Source organism: Chanodichthys erythropterus, chromosome 24 (assembly GCF_024489055.1).
Source record: "Chanodichthys erythropterus isolate Z2021 chromosome 24, ASM2448905v1, whole genome shotgun sequence".
Classification (NCBI taxonomy): Eukaryota; Metazoa; Chordata; class Actinopteri; order Cypriniformes; family Xenocyprididae; genus Chanodichthys; species Chanodichthys erythropterus.
The window spans coordinates 27,751,769-27,770,215 of record NC_090244.1 but is presented as its reverse complement, the minus strand read 5'-3'; the positions used below and the strand labels follow the sequence as shown (position 1 = coordinate 27,770,215).

The window sequence follows — 18,447 nt, the reverse complement described above, 5'->3', positions numbered from 1 at the left end:
GAAGTAGTACACTGCACTTTAAATGCATTCAGTACTTGACAGTTGTATGTGCCTTTAGTATTTATTTACTAGTGTTCACTTACTACTAGTGTTCATTTACTAGTGTACTTACTCTGTTCAGACTTAAGTTTTATTTGAAGCAGATAAAATAAATAGGGAGTTCATATATCTGACTGTTTGTAGACTATTTACTGATGACAATGTAGCCATGTGCAGGATTATTGAAAATCGAGGTTGCAAAGAATGCATCGTGAAATCGAATCAAATCAAATCGTTGACATGATAGTCGTAATCGAATTGAATCATGAAACTAGTGCCAATTCACACCCCTACTTTGTTGTGCTCTGTCTATATATGCTTTCCAGTTGAAGATTCGTGATCATCAACAATCATGAGGTCAAAGGAACTGCCTGAAGAGCTCAGAGACAGAATTGTGGCAAGGCACAAATCTGGCCAAGGTTACAAAAAATTTCTGCTGCACTTAATGTTCCTAAGAACACAGTGGCCTCCATAATCCTTAAATGCTTTATGGCAAAGTGGCCCGACGGAAGCCTCTCCTCAGTGCAAGACACATGAAAGCTTGCATGGAGTTTGCCAAAATGGTGAGAAATAAGATTCTCTGGTCTAATGAGACCAAGATAGAACTTTTTGGCCTTAATTCTAAGCGGTATGTGTGGAGAAAACCAGGCACTGCTCATCACCTGTCCAATACAGTCCCAACAGTGAAGCATGGTGGTGGCAGCATCATGCTGTGGGGGTGTTTTTCAGCTGCAGAGACAGGACGACTGGTTGCAATCGAGGGAAAGATGAATGCGGCCAAGTACAGGGATATCCTGGATGAAAACCTTCTCCAGAGTGCTCAGGACCTCAGACTGGGCCGAAGGTTTACCTTCCAACAAGACAATGACCCTAAGCACACAGCTAAAATAACGAATGAGTGGCTTCCCAACAACTCCGTGACTGTTCTTGAATGGCCCAGCCAGAGCCCTGACTTAAACCCAATTGAGCATCTCTGGAGAGACCTAAAAATGGCTGTCCACCAACGTTTACCATCCAACCTGACAGAACTGGAGAAGATCTGCAAAGAGGAATGGCAGAGGATCCCCAAATCCAGGTGTGAAAAACTTGTTGCATCTTTCCCAAAAAGACTCATGGCTGTATTAGATCAAAAGGGTGCTTCTACTAAATACTGAGCAAAGGGTCTGAATACTAAGGACCATGTGATATTTCAGTTTTTCTTTTTTAATAAATCTGCAAAAATGTCAACAATTCTGTGTTTTTCTGTCAATATGGGTGCTGTGTGTACATTAATGAGGAAAAAAAATGAACTTAAATGATTTTAGTTAATGGCTGCAATATAACAAAGAGTGAAAAATTTAAGGGGGTCTGAATACTTTCCGTACCCACTGTATAACACATTTGGAGCAACATTACATTAGCAATTGATAATGTAGGAAACAGCAGAAAATTGTACATAATCAATTGCCTGAATGTACTAAAGCATTTGCAATTTGTTCCAAAGAATGGGAAATTTTGATGTGCACAACTTTTTTTTTTATATATATACATATATATATATATATATATATATATATATATATATAAAACACAATTAAGTTCCTAATTGTGCTGTACATGGTCTGCTAAAGTCAAATTTATGTTTTATTTTCCTTTATAATAAAATTGCTCCTTTTATTGCTTTCCTTTTTCAGTTTGCTGAATTTATACTTAGAGATGCTCCAATTGATTTCCTCAACACACCACAAGGAGTGGAAGAACTGAGGAAAGCAATAGAACCAGTCAAAAGTTGGGAAAAAAAAAACAATTTGTAATGTTTTTTGAAAGAAGTCATAATTACACACAACACCTGCATTTATTTGAACAAAAATATAGAGAATTAAATACAGAAAAAAAAAAAAAAAAAAAAACAAAAAAAAACAGTAATATTGTGAAATATTACAATTGGAAAAACAAAACAAAACTTTTCTATACAATACTGTAATAAAGCAATAAGCCCCAATCACTAAGCCTCTGCTTGCGACGTGGCTAACAACGCTCCTTAGCTGTTATAAAATATATATGTTTTATAAAATATAATTCATTTCTGTAATGCGAAGCTGAATTTATCACTCAAGTCTTCAGTGTCAGATGATCCTTCAGAAATCACTCTAATATGCCGTTTTATCATCAATGTTGGAAACATTTGTGCTGCTTAATATTATTAACATATATATATAATATAATGTATAACCTTGTTTATACTTTTAAGGATTCATTGATTTAAAAAAAAAAAAAAAAAACAATAAGACAGTATTTACTTAAAATGTAAACCTTTGAAACAATAAATATACAGTTGTCACAGTGCACAGAATAGAGAAGGAACAATACGACGAGCTTCAAAGTAAAGAGTCTTTAATTGTAATCCACATATGGGTAATCTACAGAGAGAAGGTACACACGCATACTTTAAAGCAGAGGTGGAGAACGTCGATCCTGCAGGCCATATTGTCCTGCAGAGTTTAGCTCAAACCCTGAAAAACAAAACAAAAAAAAAAAACACTCACCGGCCTGTAACTTTAATAATCCTGAGCACCTTGATTAGCTTCAGGTGTGTTTAATTAGGGTTGGCGCTAAACTCTGCAGGACAATGACCCTCCAGGATCGACATTCCCCACCCCTGCTTTAAAGTAACCTCGTAGACTGACAAAGACGCATGAACAGAACCAAACAAAAGGACACTAATGAATTACACACAGGTGATGGGAATGACGATAATGACAGGAAATAATAAGGGCAGACAAATGGGAGGAACCAAACAGAGAGTCATAGGGGTGTTACAATAGTACTGTTCAAAAGTTGTGGTCAATTTTTATTTTTTCTTTCTTTTTGTTATGAAATAAATTGATACTTTTATTTAGCATGAACCTGTTCATTTGATAAAAGTATAGACATAAGTAAAGACTTTTCTTGTTAGAAAAAAATCTATTTTTAATAAATGTTCTTTCTAAATGTAAATTAATCTATGAATTATATATATATATATATATATATATATATATATATATATATATATATATATATATATATATATATATATATATATATAAAGTATAGCAGGTTCCAAAATAAGCACCACAACAATCTCCATTCACAAATCACCATGCCTGCCCATTTGTATTAAAATAGAAAAGCATCATTTTAAATATATGTTATATATTTCTCCATATTACTTTTTTATTTTTGATCAAATTAGTGCAATCATGCATTAAGCATAAAAGACTTATTTGAAAATGCTAAAACAATGTTCCCAGACTGGTACTGTGTTTGCAAAGTATTTCAGAGAAGCCCCCAATTTAATTAGTTAAACAGTTATTTGGTGTATTTACAGTCTGTTTAAATTTATTTAGCAGAATTTCTCCTGTAAATTTAATTTAAATGGGATACGTTTTCTATTGCAATGCAGTGTAGTGTAGGGGAATTACAGTTAAGACTCAAGAACCACTGACTGAAGATGCAGTTAATTGAAGAGTTTTTATTAGATTTTTTTTTTTATGTTTTATGTTTTTTTTACTCAGCAGATATCAGCATTAATACTCACAAGTGTTGTGGCATGCCTCTTGTTAAAAAAGTCTCTCTAAGCTGGAGTTCCAGGTGTCAAAATTAGATTTTATTGGTAAAAGCCGAGATATGTAGCTGCACACATCTCAAATCTTGGGTCTCACTGCTCTGATTATGTTCTCTTCTGTGAATCTATCCAGCATTGTATGTCATACATCACTGTTGTCATTTAATTGTGAGGAACAAGCCCTCTTTTTATATATATATATATATATTTGAGTTTTATTCAGCTACCGGAAATGTATACCTGTCCATAGATTATATTACAGGTATGCAGTCACTAATCTCGCAAAACCTTTCTGTTCAAATATTCTGGGTAAAAATAGGAATAATAATACTACTTCTGATTTTTTCTCTCTTTCTCAGTGAATGCATTCCATTTTCTGACAATTTTTTTTGCCAAAGATCGTAATCATACATTTATTTCATAATAAATCCTTATACCTTTCGAAACATTTAGCCCTCCTGCATGTTAACAGGTCATGTTGCAGTTTTCTGTGAATATATATTGATAACCATTAACAATAATTACTGTTTTGTTAAATGTTTTTATTTAGTAATAACAATATCAGAATTAGTCATATGGATAAAAAACATTTTGGCCAAGTTGTGCAGCCCTACAAACAGGCAGAACAAACTCTAGGTTCTTTATCATTTTTGGTAAAAAAAACAAAACAAAAAAACACCTTTCTTGTTGCAGTTTTGATTTTACGGTTATAGTTTAGATTTTGGAATTCAGTTAATATTGCCTCTTTGAATGGTCTCAAAATTAATGCCATTTTTAAAATATTTGAAATTAATAAATGATGGAGTGAGGAAATAAGGGGGTAAAATCATATGTCCATGTAGATAGAATGAAATGTATAATTTTACATACAGAAGTGCTATTATTGGTATATCGCACCCATTTTAGGAACTTTTAAAAATCCAGACATGTGGGTGAAGATGTCCCTTCCCAAATAAAACTCCTAATGCAATATTTTAGCCCATAATTTTATTGGAACATCATACATGTTTCAGGGGAAATTAACCCATTATTTGAATTTACTTTGGAACATAAAATTACATTAAGTCTCAGTGAATACAGTAGGCTAATGTGTATTTTTCTTCATTTTTCACAAAAAAAAAAAAAAAAAAATGTATTGATTAATTAAATTTCTTTTGTAAAGTATAACACGTTCATGTAAAATTCAACAAGTACATAGTGGGTTTGTCTAAGGAGACAAAAGAAGAAAAAAAAAAAAAAAAAAAGAGAAACTCTCGAAGCGTCAACAAAATAAATGCAACGAACATTCTCTACTCTCGTTTACGATTAACTTAGGTTTGAAAAGCAATTAATCACTTTTGAGTTTACACTGCCATCTACACGAAACTGAATAAGTGTTCATTAAATTGAGCGTTTGGAGTTGGTTCAGTAAAACATTATCCTAAGTTTTCGTGTTTTAACTGTCATCTACAGGAAACACAACGGTACTGTCCGCGTGCACGCGAAGAGCTAGTTTACAGCCGGAGGATCAGAATTGGGTATAACACCGGAAAACATAGTTACTTCCTACCAAAACACAAATAGTCTCTTTTAACTGAAAATATGGGTGGCTCTTAAAAGAGCCTTTGGGTTGTTGAGTCTCGGTTGAATCTCTACTTGGAGCTGGTGTACTTGGTGACGGCCTTGGTGCCCTCGGACACGGCGTGTTTGGCCAGCTCTCCGGGCAGCAGCAGACGCACGGCGGTCTGGATCTCTCTAGAAGTGATGGTGGAGCGCTTGTTGTAGTGAGCGAGACGAGACGACTCACCGGCGATGCGCTCGAAGATGTCGTTGACGAAAGAGTTCATGATGCCCATCGCCTTGGAAGAGATGCCGGTGTCAGGATGAACCTGCTTCAGGACTTTGTACACGTAGATAGCGTAGCTCTCCTTCCTGGACTTTCTGCGCTTCTTTCCTCCCTTACCGGCGGTCTTCGTGACGGCCTTCTTGGAGCCCTTCTTAGGCGCGGACTTTGCTGGTTCAGGCATGATGCTTTTTGAACACAAACTTCACAAAGCAATGTGAGATTAGAAGCGACACAGAGATATTTATCCACCGCCCTATGCTAATTTACAAAGAGATACAGGAACTATCTGATTGCCTCTTTTAATAGGCCAAACCCATAAACTCGTATTTCATTGGACAACTCAAAGCATCACGAGCGGAATGAGGGCCAATCACATTCGCCACCGCCAACCGCTCAATGTTTGAACTACACCCTGACTGTTTCCTTTGTTTCATTTCCCGCTCTTTTTATTATTAGTTTGAGAAAATAAGCGATTCTAGACAAATATTGTAAATCATCGCGTAATTTTAACACAATTATAGAGCCATTGAGGGAGTTTGGAAGGAAAACAGCTTTTCTTAAGAACTTATTTTACAGTTTTTTTTCAATTGCTAAACGACAGTGGGCACAACTGGAGTCGCATGTGCAAAACTCTAACTACAGTCTGCACAGCAGCAGTTCATGTGGACCAAACTCTAGTTCGTTTTTCATTGCTTGAACAGTTTTCAAAACTCTACACACTTATCCCATGACTTTAACCACAACCTGCACAACACTGTGGATTTACAGAACTTTGTTCAAATGCTAACACACTTCTGTCAAAACTGTGAACCACACATTCAAAACAGATTAGATTTCAGCCTTGTACCTTTCAAACACTGCTGATTGCAATTTTGCAGGATTAGCCCCTCGATTATTTGTTCGAATTACAGTATGTACTTTTAGTTTCTACCTTTTTTCTCATCACTGTAATTCCGTAAATTACTACAGACTATTGAAGCAAACTACTAATTTTCATTTACCTTAAAGAATTATGTTCTAAAAATTTAAATAAATCATGTGAAAGAATGTCACTCTTTTCTTTGAAGAAAATATTACTTTGTATGAAATCACTGAAATTGTTCAAAATGTAAAGATGAAAAGTTTATATTTTCTGTGTTGGAGTTTGATGTTAGTGTTTTTACTCAGTGTGTTCTGAGTGACAGTGTGTGTTATCTCAGTGAGGGTTGTGCATAGGTGTTTGGCTGCACTGAGCCTAGTAGTGCAGACTAGTTAGAGTTTTGCACATGTAGCTCCAGTTGTCGTTTAGCAATCGAAAAAAACTGTAATTCATGAAACGGTGGTTTAACTGTTTAAACTACAGAAAATAGTAGATTAAAGACCATTTGACCTTATGTAAAATAAATAACATTTTTGTTTGCTGCATTTCCACTTTTGATAACTTCGATATTAATGCCCATTTGTTCATTTTTTAAAACATCTAAACTAATAAACATTCCCTAAATTAATAAACGTTTCTTAAGACTTAGTTCTAGACTAAAATGCATGTTTGAGCTGTTCTCTTATTGATATATATCTAAAAATATGTCAGCGCCTTTGTTTTTGTCTTAAGTTGCATACAGTATTCTTTTTTTTTCCTAGCGTACATTTATAAAAGCTAAATGTCATAATTCAAGTAAGGCCTAATCCTAATCTGTGAAATCGAGCCATTGTTTCATACAATTCGACATGACTAAAACATTACTCTTTATGTGAGAGAGTGGGTGGCTCTTAAAAGAGCCGTTGGGTTGGTGTAGTTGTTCCTGATTTCAGAAGTTTAACCTCCGAAGCCGTACAGAGTGCGTCCCTGTCGCTTCAGCGCGTACACAACATCCATGGCGGTCACGGTCTTTCTCTTGGCGTGCTCGGTGTAGGTGACGGCATCGCGGATGACGTTCTCCAGAAACACCTTCAACACTCCGCGGGTCTCCTCGTAGATCAGACCGGAGATGCGCTTAACACCGCCACGGCGAGCGAGACGACGGATGGCGGGTTTGGTGATTCCCTGGATGTTATCGCGCAGAACTTTACGGTGACGCTTGGCGCCTCCTTTTCCGAGCCCTTTACCGCCTTTGCCTCTTCCAGACATGTTTCACAAAACTCTATCTAATGATGATAAAGAATGAGAGACGAGCGTTAGTAGGAGGACTTTTACATTTGCTTACAGGACCTGATAGAGACCAGGACTGCTTCTCAAGGCACACACTCCTCCCCCAAGTAGCTAGAGCACAGGTGAATTAATTCCTGCCCTGACGTTTGTTTCATGTTACATTTCAGGTTTCATAAAATTTATTTCACAAACATAATGATTTACAGTACTGTTTGATAATGAAAAGTGGTATTCTGAAGAGGGACACAATACGTTATATCACAATATTAAGGCGAGACACTAGAGTAAAGCAAGCAAACAAACAAACAAGTTATCACCCTACTTCCCCAGTGGATTGCTTACAATAAGAATTTTTCTAAAATGTTATGTTATGTTTTAATATGCAAATTAGGCCTTATTTACTTACTACATTCCTATTTTTACTACATTTACTTATTTCTAGTACAAACATCTGAACTTTGGATGAAGTCAGGTTCATAATTTTTTTTTTTTTTTTTTAAATATTAGAGTCAAGGTTTTTACAGAGTGGATTTTGGATTTATCTTTTCATCACTCCATAATTCAGAAAATGCTGTGAACAAACAAAAACATTCAGAATTTTTCTTTGAACAAACTATATATGAACAAATTCCTCTGTAAAACCTTCAGAATACAGATTGGAATACAACTAAAGTTTGTTGTATGAAAGTGCTTCTGGAGTAGATATATATGGCTCAGCGTAGGATAAAAAATAATAAAAAAAAATTTAAAATCAACCTTTAAAATATGTATTGTAATTGAAATCTATAGACAAATAGATAAAGTGACAAAAAAAAAAAAAGCTTAAATGTGGATTTTGAATGTTTTCTTACCACTAGTCTGAGAAAAAAAAAAAAAAAAAAAAAAAAAAACAACTTTATAATAAGCAAATAAGCCCAACATCTCAAAATCACACATCAGCGTTTTAACTTGTAGTGTCTCACCTTAAAGTATTAAATATTTTAGTTTTTTTTTTTTTTTTGGACCTTTTTATTATTGGGACTTTCTAAAACACAAACACTGGAGACACAGACAAAATTATTGTATTAAAACTGCAATTATGCAGGATTATGTTTGATACTCTTTCACTTGACTACATTTTAACCCTTTTTTATTTTAATCTATTTTGATAGATTGTATGAAGTGTATCTCACAGGATATTGCTCTGTTAAGATATACAAAAAAAGCCATCAATATTTGTTTTATGTGATGCAAAAAAACTAAAACTAATATGCAAAATATGCTGTATGCATGACATGTTTAATGGTAGGTGTCCACTGGCGCGGGCAGAGCAGAGCGAGCATTTTCAAATAATTCATATGGAAGTCGAGCTTCACAATCCCACAATGCACCTTGTGAGTGTGAAGCTCAGCTTCCATAGGATTTAATTGAAAACGCTTGCTCTGCCCACCCCACGCCAGTGGACACCTACCATAAGTGTCCTAAAATTGAGGGGTTTAAATTAATTTTGTTTTTACACTATTGAACTGTCTCGTCAAGCTAAGGGCTTGAGGTCTGCTGTCCTGCAGAGTTTACCTCCAATCCTGTTCAAACAGACATGCCAGTAATTTCCAAATAAATCTGAATACTTTTAGCAAGGATTGGTGTGTTTGACTGGCATTGGAGCTGAACTCTGCAGGAACAGCTTCCCCTGTTCTACCCAGCAAGAAGAGTTGAAAATGCAAAGATGTAGTCAACTAAATATGATATCAGTTTAACTTTAATATTAACACACAAAAAGAGGAAAAACAAAACAAAAAAGATAGGTTCCATACTAAATATGTCAATATTGTGGATAAATTCTTACCCAAATCTGGCAACAATGATTCAAAATGTGCTAAACAGCAGACCGAACATTATTATTTAGTTCTGTTTAGGCATCAAAGGCTTTCTTGAATTGTTAACGCGCTTGGGGGAGCGGGGAGAAAAAACAACGCTTTATAATCTGCATATAATGACCTCTGACACCGGATTGGTACTTCCATAGCGGTTTGAGGTGTGTTGCACGATCACCAAACAACAGAGTAGACTGACTTAATGCTTCCTTCATCTATTAATAACTAACTTACTGAAATCAAATCACAGACTGTGGGACTGGTTGATTTACAATTGTAGTTTTCAGCATTACATTGAAAACTTCCTCGTTCAGTGTAATTTTGGTGGCTCTTAAAAGAGCCTTTGGGGTTTGATGTGGCTGATGCGGGTTTAGGCGCGCTCTCCGCGGATACGGCGGGCCAGCTGGATGTCTTTGGGCATGATGGTGACCCTCTTGGCGTGGATGGCGCACAGGTTGGTGTCTTCAAACAGACCGACCAAATAAGCCTCGCTGGCCTCCTGCAGGGCCATGACAGCTGAGCTCTGGAAGCGCAGATCTGTCTTGAAGTCCTGAGCGATTTCTCGGACCAGCCGCTGGAAGGGCAGTTTGCGGATCAGCAGCTCGGTGGACTTCTGATAACGGCGGATCTCTCGGAGAGCCACGGTCCCGGGCCTGTAACGATGGGGCTTTTTGACACCGCCAGTGGCCGGAGCGCTCTTACGGGCGGCTTTGGTAGCGAGCTGCTTCCTCGGGGCTTTGCCACCGGTGGATTTACGAGCAGTCTGCTTGGTTCTTGCCATTGCTGCAGTCGACTTCTCTTTCTGTCCTGCTTACGCTGGAAATGCTGCTCTGTGTTACACGCCTGCTTTTAAAGCATTTCGCGGCCATGAGCTCACAGTGTCGGGAGGGTGCCGAGGCTTGTGATTGGCTGATCTGTGACGTATGCTTATGACTGCTAGCCAATGACTTCGCTCCATCTTTTCAAACAAGCAGAGGGTTTCCCGCTCAATGTGCTTTGCTCAGTTTTGCTCATCAAACAGTGTAACATAGCCGGTGGCGTTATATTTATATTGCTGTATTTATTTATGAAATATTCATCTCATTTCTAAAGATTATGATGATCCTCAGATTCGAACAAAATAATATCATCTGTATAAAAGCACTAGAAAAAAAAAAAAAAAAAAAAAAAAAAACAGGAGCCCCATAACAATATAAAGTTACGTGATTTGCATGCGTTAATAACACTTTGTTCTTACTACTGTATTTGTAAGCGCAACAATCATACACATAGTTGTTTTGATGGGTCATTTCTTGATATATATATATATAATCATGTTTTAAGTCAAGAGTTTATGGTTTTATTAAACTGTTAAAGAAAACAGCTCTCTATCAGATAAAATGAGTGGCTCTTAAAAGAGCCTTTGGGTTTCAGTGAGACAGACTGAATCCGCTTATTTGGATTTGGCGGGTTTCTCGGTCTTCTTGGGCAGGAGCACAGCCTGGATGTTGGGCAGCACACCGCCCTGAGCGATGGTCACTCCGCCCAGAAGTTTGTTCAACTCTTCGTCGTTGCGCACCGCCAGCTGCAGATGACGGGGGATGATACGGGTCTTCTTGTTGTCCCGAGCGGCATTTCCAGCCAACTCCAGGATCTCAGCGGTAAGATACTCGAGCACAGCCGCCAGATAAACAGGAGCACCAGCACCAACGCGCTCGGCGTAGTTGCCTTTGCGGAGAAGCCTGTGAACACGGCCGACGGGAAACTGCAGTCCCGCCCTGGATGAGCGAGTCTTAGCCTTGGCTCTGGCTTTACCTCCAGTTTTGCCTCTTCCACTCATTTTCACTTGTAGCTACAACAGTTTCTTCAAACGACGCTGAAAGAATGAAGAACTGAGTTTCGCGGTACTGCCTTTAAGCGAACGTTCTTGTCGCTCATTGGTTGACAGTCTGTTAAGATTTCAAGCCAATCACTGAACTTCCCTCCAACACACATATCTCCAAACCTCTTCTGGTGATCGGTTTTGGGTAGAAGCTAGGTAGAGCTGGGAAACACCAGTAAACCTCAATAAAGTAAGGTTAATAATTTAAGGTTATTAAGATAAATAAATATTTATAACCTCTATTTTAGTTTACGGCATTTCAAAGTATACAATCGGCATGTGTAAAACATTGTCAGTTGAACTAAAGCGGTGAAACAACATTTTAACAAGCTTTAAAAATAATTTACTTTGCCAAGATTAAGGCCCGGTTTCACAGACAAGAGTTTAGACTAAAGCTGGATTCGGCCTTAGTTCAAATAAGAAGTTTTTATAAACGTTCACTAGAGAGAGAGAGAGAGAGAGAGAGAGAGAGAGAGAGAGAGAGAGAGAGAGAGAAAAAAAAAAACATTACTGGTATGCATGGCGCTGACATATTATAAGATATGTCAGTACAAGTTACTTTCAATTACAAAAGCTCAAACATCAATTTTAATCTAACTAGTTTAAGCCTTTTCTGTGAAACAAGCTTTTTTTTCACATCCACCTGGAAAGGTAAACAAAACCCACCATTATTTATCTCAGGGCTCGTCCACTTGCAGGTGAATATACTGAATTTAATTTTTTTTAAACTATTAAGTACATGAAGCCATGTTAAGTGTTTTCTCATGTTAATCACTGTAAAATGTCCCTCTGCTTTTTGTGGTTTAAATACTGCACCAGGAACATGCATGTTAACACATTTTAAACTTTTACAATTATTTACTTCCTTAACTATTAAAATAGCAGGTAAATTCATTAATATCAGAGTTTTGCTCTTTATTCAGAGATAGTGGTTGGCTCTTAACACTAGCACTACCGGAATTCTATAACTACTAGAACTGCCAATAGCGGTCATTTTGACTGTTCATACCAGACAGCAGTGAATGTCATTTTTTTCATGTTATATTTACTTCAAAGCTTCTATGGTCATGTTTAATGAAAAATGTGGGGTAATTTAAGCATACATAATATAATATGTTCGTGATATTATTGTGTAAGAGCTACTAGACCTCCCACAAAAGTGCATGCCGCAATTTGCTTTCTGCAATTTGCATCCGGCAAGCTGGAGATCAAAGTTTTTCACCGCAGTTAAAATGTTGTTTTTGAAAGTCAAAATGTCAACAAATATAAAATGAAGCAGAATATTTCGTTAGATAAAAACATATTGTGAATTTTGGAAATGATTACATCTGTCTTTATTCAATACATTTTGACTTTTGGAGTTTACAATGCTTTAGCATTATCGGAAATGTTTGGACCACACGAATCGGAAACAATTTTATGCAGCCTCTAATGAAATCTAGAATGAATAAATAGTTCTGTTATATTAGGACTCAGAACCTCAGAATCAGTGTCAGACGAACTGTCAAGAGACCAAGAGACATCGCTCTCTGCTCCTCCATCAGACTCTGCATCATCAATGTTCTCAAGCAAGGATAAAACCTCAGTGACAGTCATTTTCTTTCTTGTTGCCATTTTGACGGTAAAGCTAAGTTTTAGCTTATCAAAAGCATACAAAACTGCCAGAGAAAGGTTGCTAGGCAACAGCTACGCACATCTTTAACCGCGGGAAAAAGCGCTGAGGAGATACGCCTGCAATATGAGCGGTCAAATTGACCGCTATGGCCATTCAAGGTAGAAATACTCAGAACTCTTTTGTGTTTTGAAATTTTAATAAAATAACAATGTTAAAATAAAATTTACATTAATTTAAGAAAAGTCATGGAACTGTAGTTATATGGGTTTTATTTCAACAAAGTTATTACATTGCAAATCTTTAAAACGGTCAAAATGACTGCCTTGGTAGTTCTAGTGTTAAAAGAGCCGTTGAGGAGAAACAGTAAATACTTCATTTCTTTTTGGGCACTGCCTTTTTAGGCTTGGCGGCTTTAGGCTTTGCCGCCTTAGGTTTAGCCGCCTTGGCCTTTTTGGGGCTCTTGGCTGCTTTCTTAGCGGCTGCTGGCTTCTTTGCCTTCTTGGGGCTCTTCGTCGCCTTCTTAGCGGCTGTGGCGGCGGGTTTCTTGGCCTTCTTGGGCGATTTCTTGGCGGCGGGCTTCTTTGCCGCTGCGCTCTTGGGCTTCTTGGCAGCAGCGGGGTTCTTGGCCGCGGGCTTCTTCAATTTAGGAGCCGCTTTCTTAGCCGGTTTCTTCTTAGTCTCGGCGTTCTGCTTGTTGAGCTTGAATGAGCCCGAAGCGCCGGTCCCTTTGACCTGCACCAGGGTGCCTTTAGTCACCAGGCCCTTGATGGCGATCTTGACGCGGGAGTTGTTCTTCTCCACGTCGTAGCCGCTGGCGGCGATAGCTTTCTTCAGGGCGGCGAGGGACACGCCGCTCCTCTCCTTGGATGCGGACACAGCTTTGACGATGAGTTCGCCGACGCCTGGACCTGCTTTCTTGGCTTTCGCAGCTGACTTCTTCTTGGGCGCTTTGGCCGGGGCGGCAGCAGCCGGGGCTGGAGCGGTTTCTGCCATCTTTCTCTCGGATCGGATCTACAGTCTTTCAAACGCTGTCTGGTTTCAGCAATGATCAGCGCTCGAGCGCCTCTGCGCTCTTAAATAACACATGAGAACCTTATAGACTCAACCCGCCCTGCTCGGTGTCTGTGCGCCTCCACGAGCCCCTCACGACTGTGTTTTCTTCTCTTACATTTGGGACAAAACTGAAGCGGTAAAATAGTTTGTCGCAGTAAAAACAAAGTGAGCATCGAGCAGAGGTTCTGAACTTTCACTGGAGACTAAAATACGCGAAGAGGAAATGTTTCTTTTGCCTCCCGCAGACCAAATCCAAGTCGAGCATCAGCCACGGGGAAAAGCCGCGTGTACATTTGATGCCTCGTTTTAATGAAAAAGATGATTAAAGCCTGAACGCGTCCTCTGTGTGTTCAGAAAACAGTCTGAATGCAACTTTAATGAAATCAGCATTAGTGAGGGGCGTGAGGAGGCTTTCATACAGATGTTGTTTTGGGCAGCTTGAAGCACACGAACATCATCCGGAGGATCCGAGTCTGCTTGTGACTCTGTCTGGCCCTCATCTTCGCTTAGCAGATCTGTCCTTGTAATAATAATATAGGCTACTACGACTCAACACGCAAATAATGTTTTAAATTTACGTTTTCATAAGCTGATGTACATAATATTACGTAAATAAAAATGTAAATCGGCATATTTGTTTCTCCTTATTTGTCATTCATCTCAGTTTTCGCCATGTGAATTAATGAGGTTTGTGTTGAAGTCGAATGATTTGCTCATGTAAAGTAAGGCATAGCAACTTATTAAAAATAATAATAATAAAAACGTATACAATGTTTTAAACTTTGTATTGCTGCATTTCTCCTGCCATTGCCTCCTTAAAACGGTGTTCCTTCAAAAGTCTCTTTGGATAAAATCATCTGCTAAATGAATACATGTAAATAATAAAGTACAAGTCACTGATTGTAATTGTCTTATATTCTGATTTAACCACTATTAAATGCTAATTCATAAAATAGTCATATTATTTACACTATATGTTTGATATTTGCACTGATGTTGGGGATTTGGTCAGGCTATATATATTCTAACCCTAAACAAACTCTCTAGATTACACAGGCAGGTTAAACTGAGATTGGTACTATCTGAAGGACACTGAAGCTGAAGAGCTGATGTTAAAGGATTAGTCCACTTTCAAATAAAATTTTCCTGATAATTTACTCCCCCCCCCATGTCATCCAAGATGTTCATGTCTTTCTTTCTTCAGTTGAAAAGAAATCAAGGTTTTTGATTAAAACATTCCAGGATTATTCTCCTTAGTGGACTTAAATGGCCTCCAAACAGTTGAAGGCCAGTTTCAGTGCAGCTTTAAACGATACCAGATGAGGAATAAGGGTCTTATCTAGCGCAACAATCGTTCATTTTCTACAAAAATAAAAATGTATATGCTTTATAAACACAGATGATCACATTGCACATGCTTCCGCTTTCCGTATTCTTCAAAAAGCTTACGCTGTATATCCTGCGCCTTCCCTATTCTACTTAAGGAACGAACGGAACTGGCACTGCGTTCGTTCCGCAAGTAGAACAGGACAGGGTATAGGACATACAACGGATACAGTGGACAAAGGTTTGCTACATTTTGGTTGGATCTTTGTGGACTGATACAAACAAACTGTCCAACGCCATCAGATAAAGATGCAAGGACAACATCCAGACACCTCTTAAGCCCCGGGTATACTTCGGCCATCCGCGTTTGTGCATCGTCCGCATGACGTAATTTTCGTCATGCGGAGGGCTCATGGCCGGCCGCATACCCCGTCCGCATGCAACAGCGCATGCGCCAGCAGTTCAGAAGAGTTCCACTAGATGAGTCATTCTACGAAACGGGTGCCAGTTGGGTCCGCAATGTTTGATCAGATGCATAAGGCACAAAAAATGTCCCAAAGTCTGTTTCCAAAGCTTAAGGTCATTAATTCAAGTGTTCTTTTTAACATGATATATGATAATTTTTTTTTTTTTTTTTGAAGATTAGCATACTATTTTTAATTAATTTTCATTATTATATAGCCAATTTCACATGTCCATGTTAACCAACATGACATTTGTATCTAAAGTATCACCAAATAAGTTATATATATTTTTTTCAAACATATACTATTTTCAGGATTATATGTGTGTCCCTGTTTACACAAGATATACTTATTCACAATAAACTTAAATATTTTGTGATTTGTGCGTGTCCATCAGTTTGACACACCACCCCATCACACTAACTTGTTTTATCTATAAATAATGCTCTGTTCCTTTAAATGACATCACAAAGCCTAAGTGACATCATTTGAGCCTTATAGCCACCAAGAACAAAAGAAGGCAACTATGTACATTTTTTTACATTGTTTATTTGTTGCCTTTTCATGTTAGGCAGGGCCCGTCAAGCTTAACCTTACCACCCCGTCACGCAAAATAGATAGGGAAAACTGTTTTTTATTCATTTTTTTACATTATTAATACAAAGATAATTATGTTGATTGAATACATGTATGCTAGGTGAGAAACTTGACCACATGGGAGATTTGCAGACATTTTGTGAAGAAATTTACCACCCCGTCACGTTTTTGTGGTAAATTTCATCACAAAATGTCCCTCGATAAAAATCACGTTCTTGGGGGTAAAACTTTTTTCTTTTTGGCAAGGTTCCCGTGGTAAAATGTGCATTCCAGGGGCTATATAGCATATTTTTTGGGCTCACTTCAACCCGTGGACATGAAAAACAACCCGAAGCAACAGTGTAAAAGTAGCCTAGCCCAATTTTGCAGGAAAAATGCAGATTTGCAACACTGTTTCGTTCATTAATTCACCCATTCACTCACTCACTATATCACTCACACACTTTTTACTCAATTTGAATGTCTTCCCTCCCCCAGTTTTTAAAGTTTAAAACAGCAGATCATAGATAAACACTATACCACCCTGTCACATTTACCACCCCGTCACAGGGTCATTTTGTTAAAAGTTTATGGAAAGAAAATGAAATGGTACATAAATTAATGTTGAATTATGTTCTTGTTGTGTGGACTGATCAGATAAATTTAACTTAATTTGTATTTTTTCTGTGAATTAATTATTTCAGTACAAACAATGAGGCCATTGAAAGGTCAAATTCATATTTCAAGATTAAAAATCTAAGAATAAAAAAATAAATAAATAAATGGGACATTTTACTATTAGGAAAACATAGATTTTAAAAATATATTTCTTCTCTTACTACTCCAATGGCATACATATTGTCAGTGACGGGGTGGTACAAGAATGGATGTCTTGCCTAAATAAAAAGGGTAATAATAAAGATTTTGTGCCTGAGGTGGGAAAATGTGTTTTTTGGAGGATTAACATATCTTTCAAGTTGCATGTTTGTTTAAAAAAAAGTTTGCTCTTAATGAAAATTTTGAAAAGTGCAAAGTGTAAATGGCACCCGTTTCGTAGAATGACTCAGGTGGCAATACGCACAGTATTGAGCACAGTGTTCAGCCATCGAAGAAGAGTGTGAAAAGACCAGTTTAAAAACAACACGCTTGAAAAAATGAGAAAAACAGCACAATGGATGGCAAAATCGAGGAGTGTTTGTGCGAAAAGATCAAAAGTATCCACATTTGTACAATTCATGTTTGAAGGAGTACAAGTTTAGGGTGGCAAATTCATGGAGTGAAATAAGCAAAACTATTGGAAAGGATGAAGCGTTTTACCAACAGCGATGGAAGAATCTTCGGGATAGATACGTTAAAGCAGCAAGAAAACTGAAAGGAAGGAGCGCTGATCCAGGTGGAATCAAGCCCGTCCCGCAGATTGTTGTGATGCTTGGCTAGCTGTCTTCTTTTGTTAAACACAGAGAAACAGACACGAACTTCACCAAAGAGGTAAGGCAAACTTTACATTGGCATTCGATGCTACGTTACCTCTTCGGCTAACTTGCTAGCATACATAGCTTTTCTGACTTTTTACTGTTACATTGTTTCAGATCGAGTGCTCCAGTGAACCTGGATCTTTGTCATTGACAAAACCTGGAATGCATCAACCCAGACCCCGTTGAACCAGTTGCCCTTCTGTCCTCACCATCATCTTCCTCCTCAGACTCTTCACTATGCATGTCTTCATCGGCATGCACATCTGTGCCGTCGCCGTCCCCTCTTGGCTCGTAGAAGAGGAAAAGAGAGCAATTAACTCCAGTTCAAGAAGCCATAATGGCGAGATTGCAGAAGTACAACGAGGACAAGGAACTTGAGGATGAAGACATGTGCTTTGGCAAGATGGTGGGGAAGAGGCTGACCAAAATGTCCACGGGAAGCAAGGCCCATGCATGTTTGGAAATTTTGCAAGTCTTGTTCAAGTGGCAAATGGAGGACTGTGACTCTTGATAAAAATACACTGTACCTGTATGTTTTTTTTTTTTTACTTGTGTACTAACGCTTCTATGCACAACATATGGACATACCACACCTTAAGCAAAGATACAGATACAGTGTTTACATAGTTTTATGTAACCAATTTGC

General features: G+C 37.9%; 5 protein-coding genes across 5 annotated transcripts; all 5 read right to left on the bottom strand.

Annotated features, from left to right (window-relative positions):
• Nucleotides 1–4,261: 4,261 nt before the first annotated feature.
• On the bottom strand, nt 4,262–5,645 carry LOC137015127 (histone H2B-like). Its single transcript, XM_067379841.1, has one exon. It carries the CDS (start codon nt 5,629–5,631, stop codon nt 5,257–5,259), a length of 375 nt encoding a protein of 124 aa, XP_067235942.1. The 5' UTR covers nt 5,632–5,645; the 3' UTR covers nt 4,262–5,256.
• A 1,600-nt stretch (nt 5,646–7,245) lies between these two features.
• On the bottom strand, nt 7,246–7,557 carry LOC137015373 (histone H4). The gene has a single exon (XM_067380290.1). It carries the CDS (start codon nt 7,555–7,557, stop codon nt 7,246–7,248), a length of 312 nt encoding a protein of 103 aa, XP_067236391.1.
• Nucleotides 7,558–9,801: 2,244 nt separating this feature from the next.
• LOC137015166 (histone H3) lies at nt 9,802–10,212 on the bottom strand. Its single transcript, XM_067379924.1, has one exon. It carries the CDS (start codon nt 10,210–10,212, stop codon nt 9,802–9,804), a length of 411 nt encoding a protein of 136 aa, XP_067236025.1.
• A 651-nt stretch (nt 10,213–10,863) lies between these two features.
• On the bottom strand, nt 10,864–11,250 carry LOC137014861 (histone H2A). The gene has a single exon (XM_067379371.1). It carries the CDS (start codon nt 11,248–11,250, stop codon nt 10,864–10,866), a length of 387 nt encoding a protein of 128 aa, XP_067235472.1.
• A 1,810-nt stretch (nt 11,251–13,060) lies between these two features.
• Nucleotides 13,061–13,936, bottom strand: LOC137014966 (histone H1-like). Its single transcript, XM_067379553.1, has one exon. The coding sequence runs from the start codon at nt 13,898–13,900 to the stop codon at nt 13,280–13,282; it is 621 nt and encodes a 206-aa protein (XP_067235654.1). The 5' UTR covers nt 13,901–13,936; the 3' UTR covers nt 13,061–13,279.
• Between the last annotated feature and the right edge of the window lie 4,511 nt (nt 13,937–18,447).

Excerpts from the sequence above, each read along its gene's own strand:
- LOC137015127 (XM_067379841.1), bottom strand. The coding sequence starts at position 5,631 with ATGCCTGAACCAGCAAAGTCCGCGCCTAAGAAGGGCTCCAAGAAGGCC.
- LOC137015373 (XM_067380290.1), bottom strand. The coding sequence starts at position 7,557 with ATGTCTGGAAGAGGCAAAGGCGGTAAAGGGCTCGGAAAAGGAGGCGCC.
- LOC137015166 (XM_067379924.1), bottom strand. The coding sequence starts at position 10,212 with ATGGCAAGAACCAAGCAGACTGCTCGTAAATCCACCGGTGGCAAAGCC.
- LOC137014861 (XM_067379371.1), bottom strand. The coding sequence starts at position 11,250 with ATGAGTGGAAGAGGCAAAACTGGAGGTAAAGCCAGAGCCAAGGCTAAG.
- LOC137014966 (XM_067379553.1), bottom strand. The coding sequence starts at position 13,900 with ATGGCAGAAACCGCTCCAGCCCCGGCTGCTGCCGCCCCGGCCAAAGCG.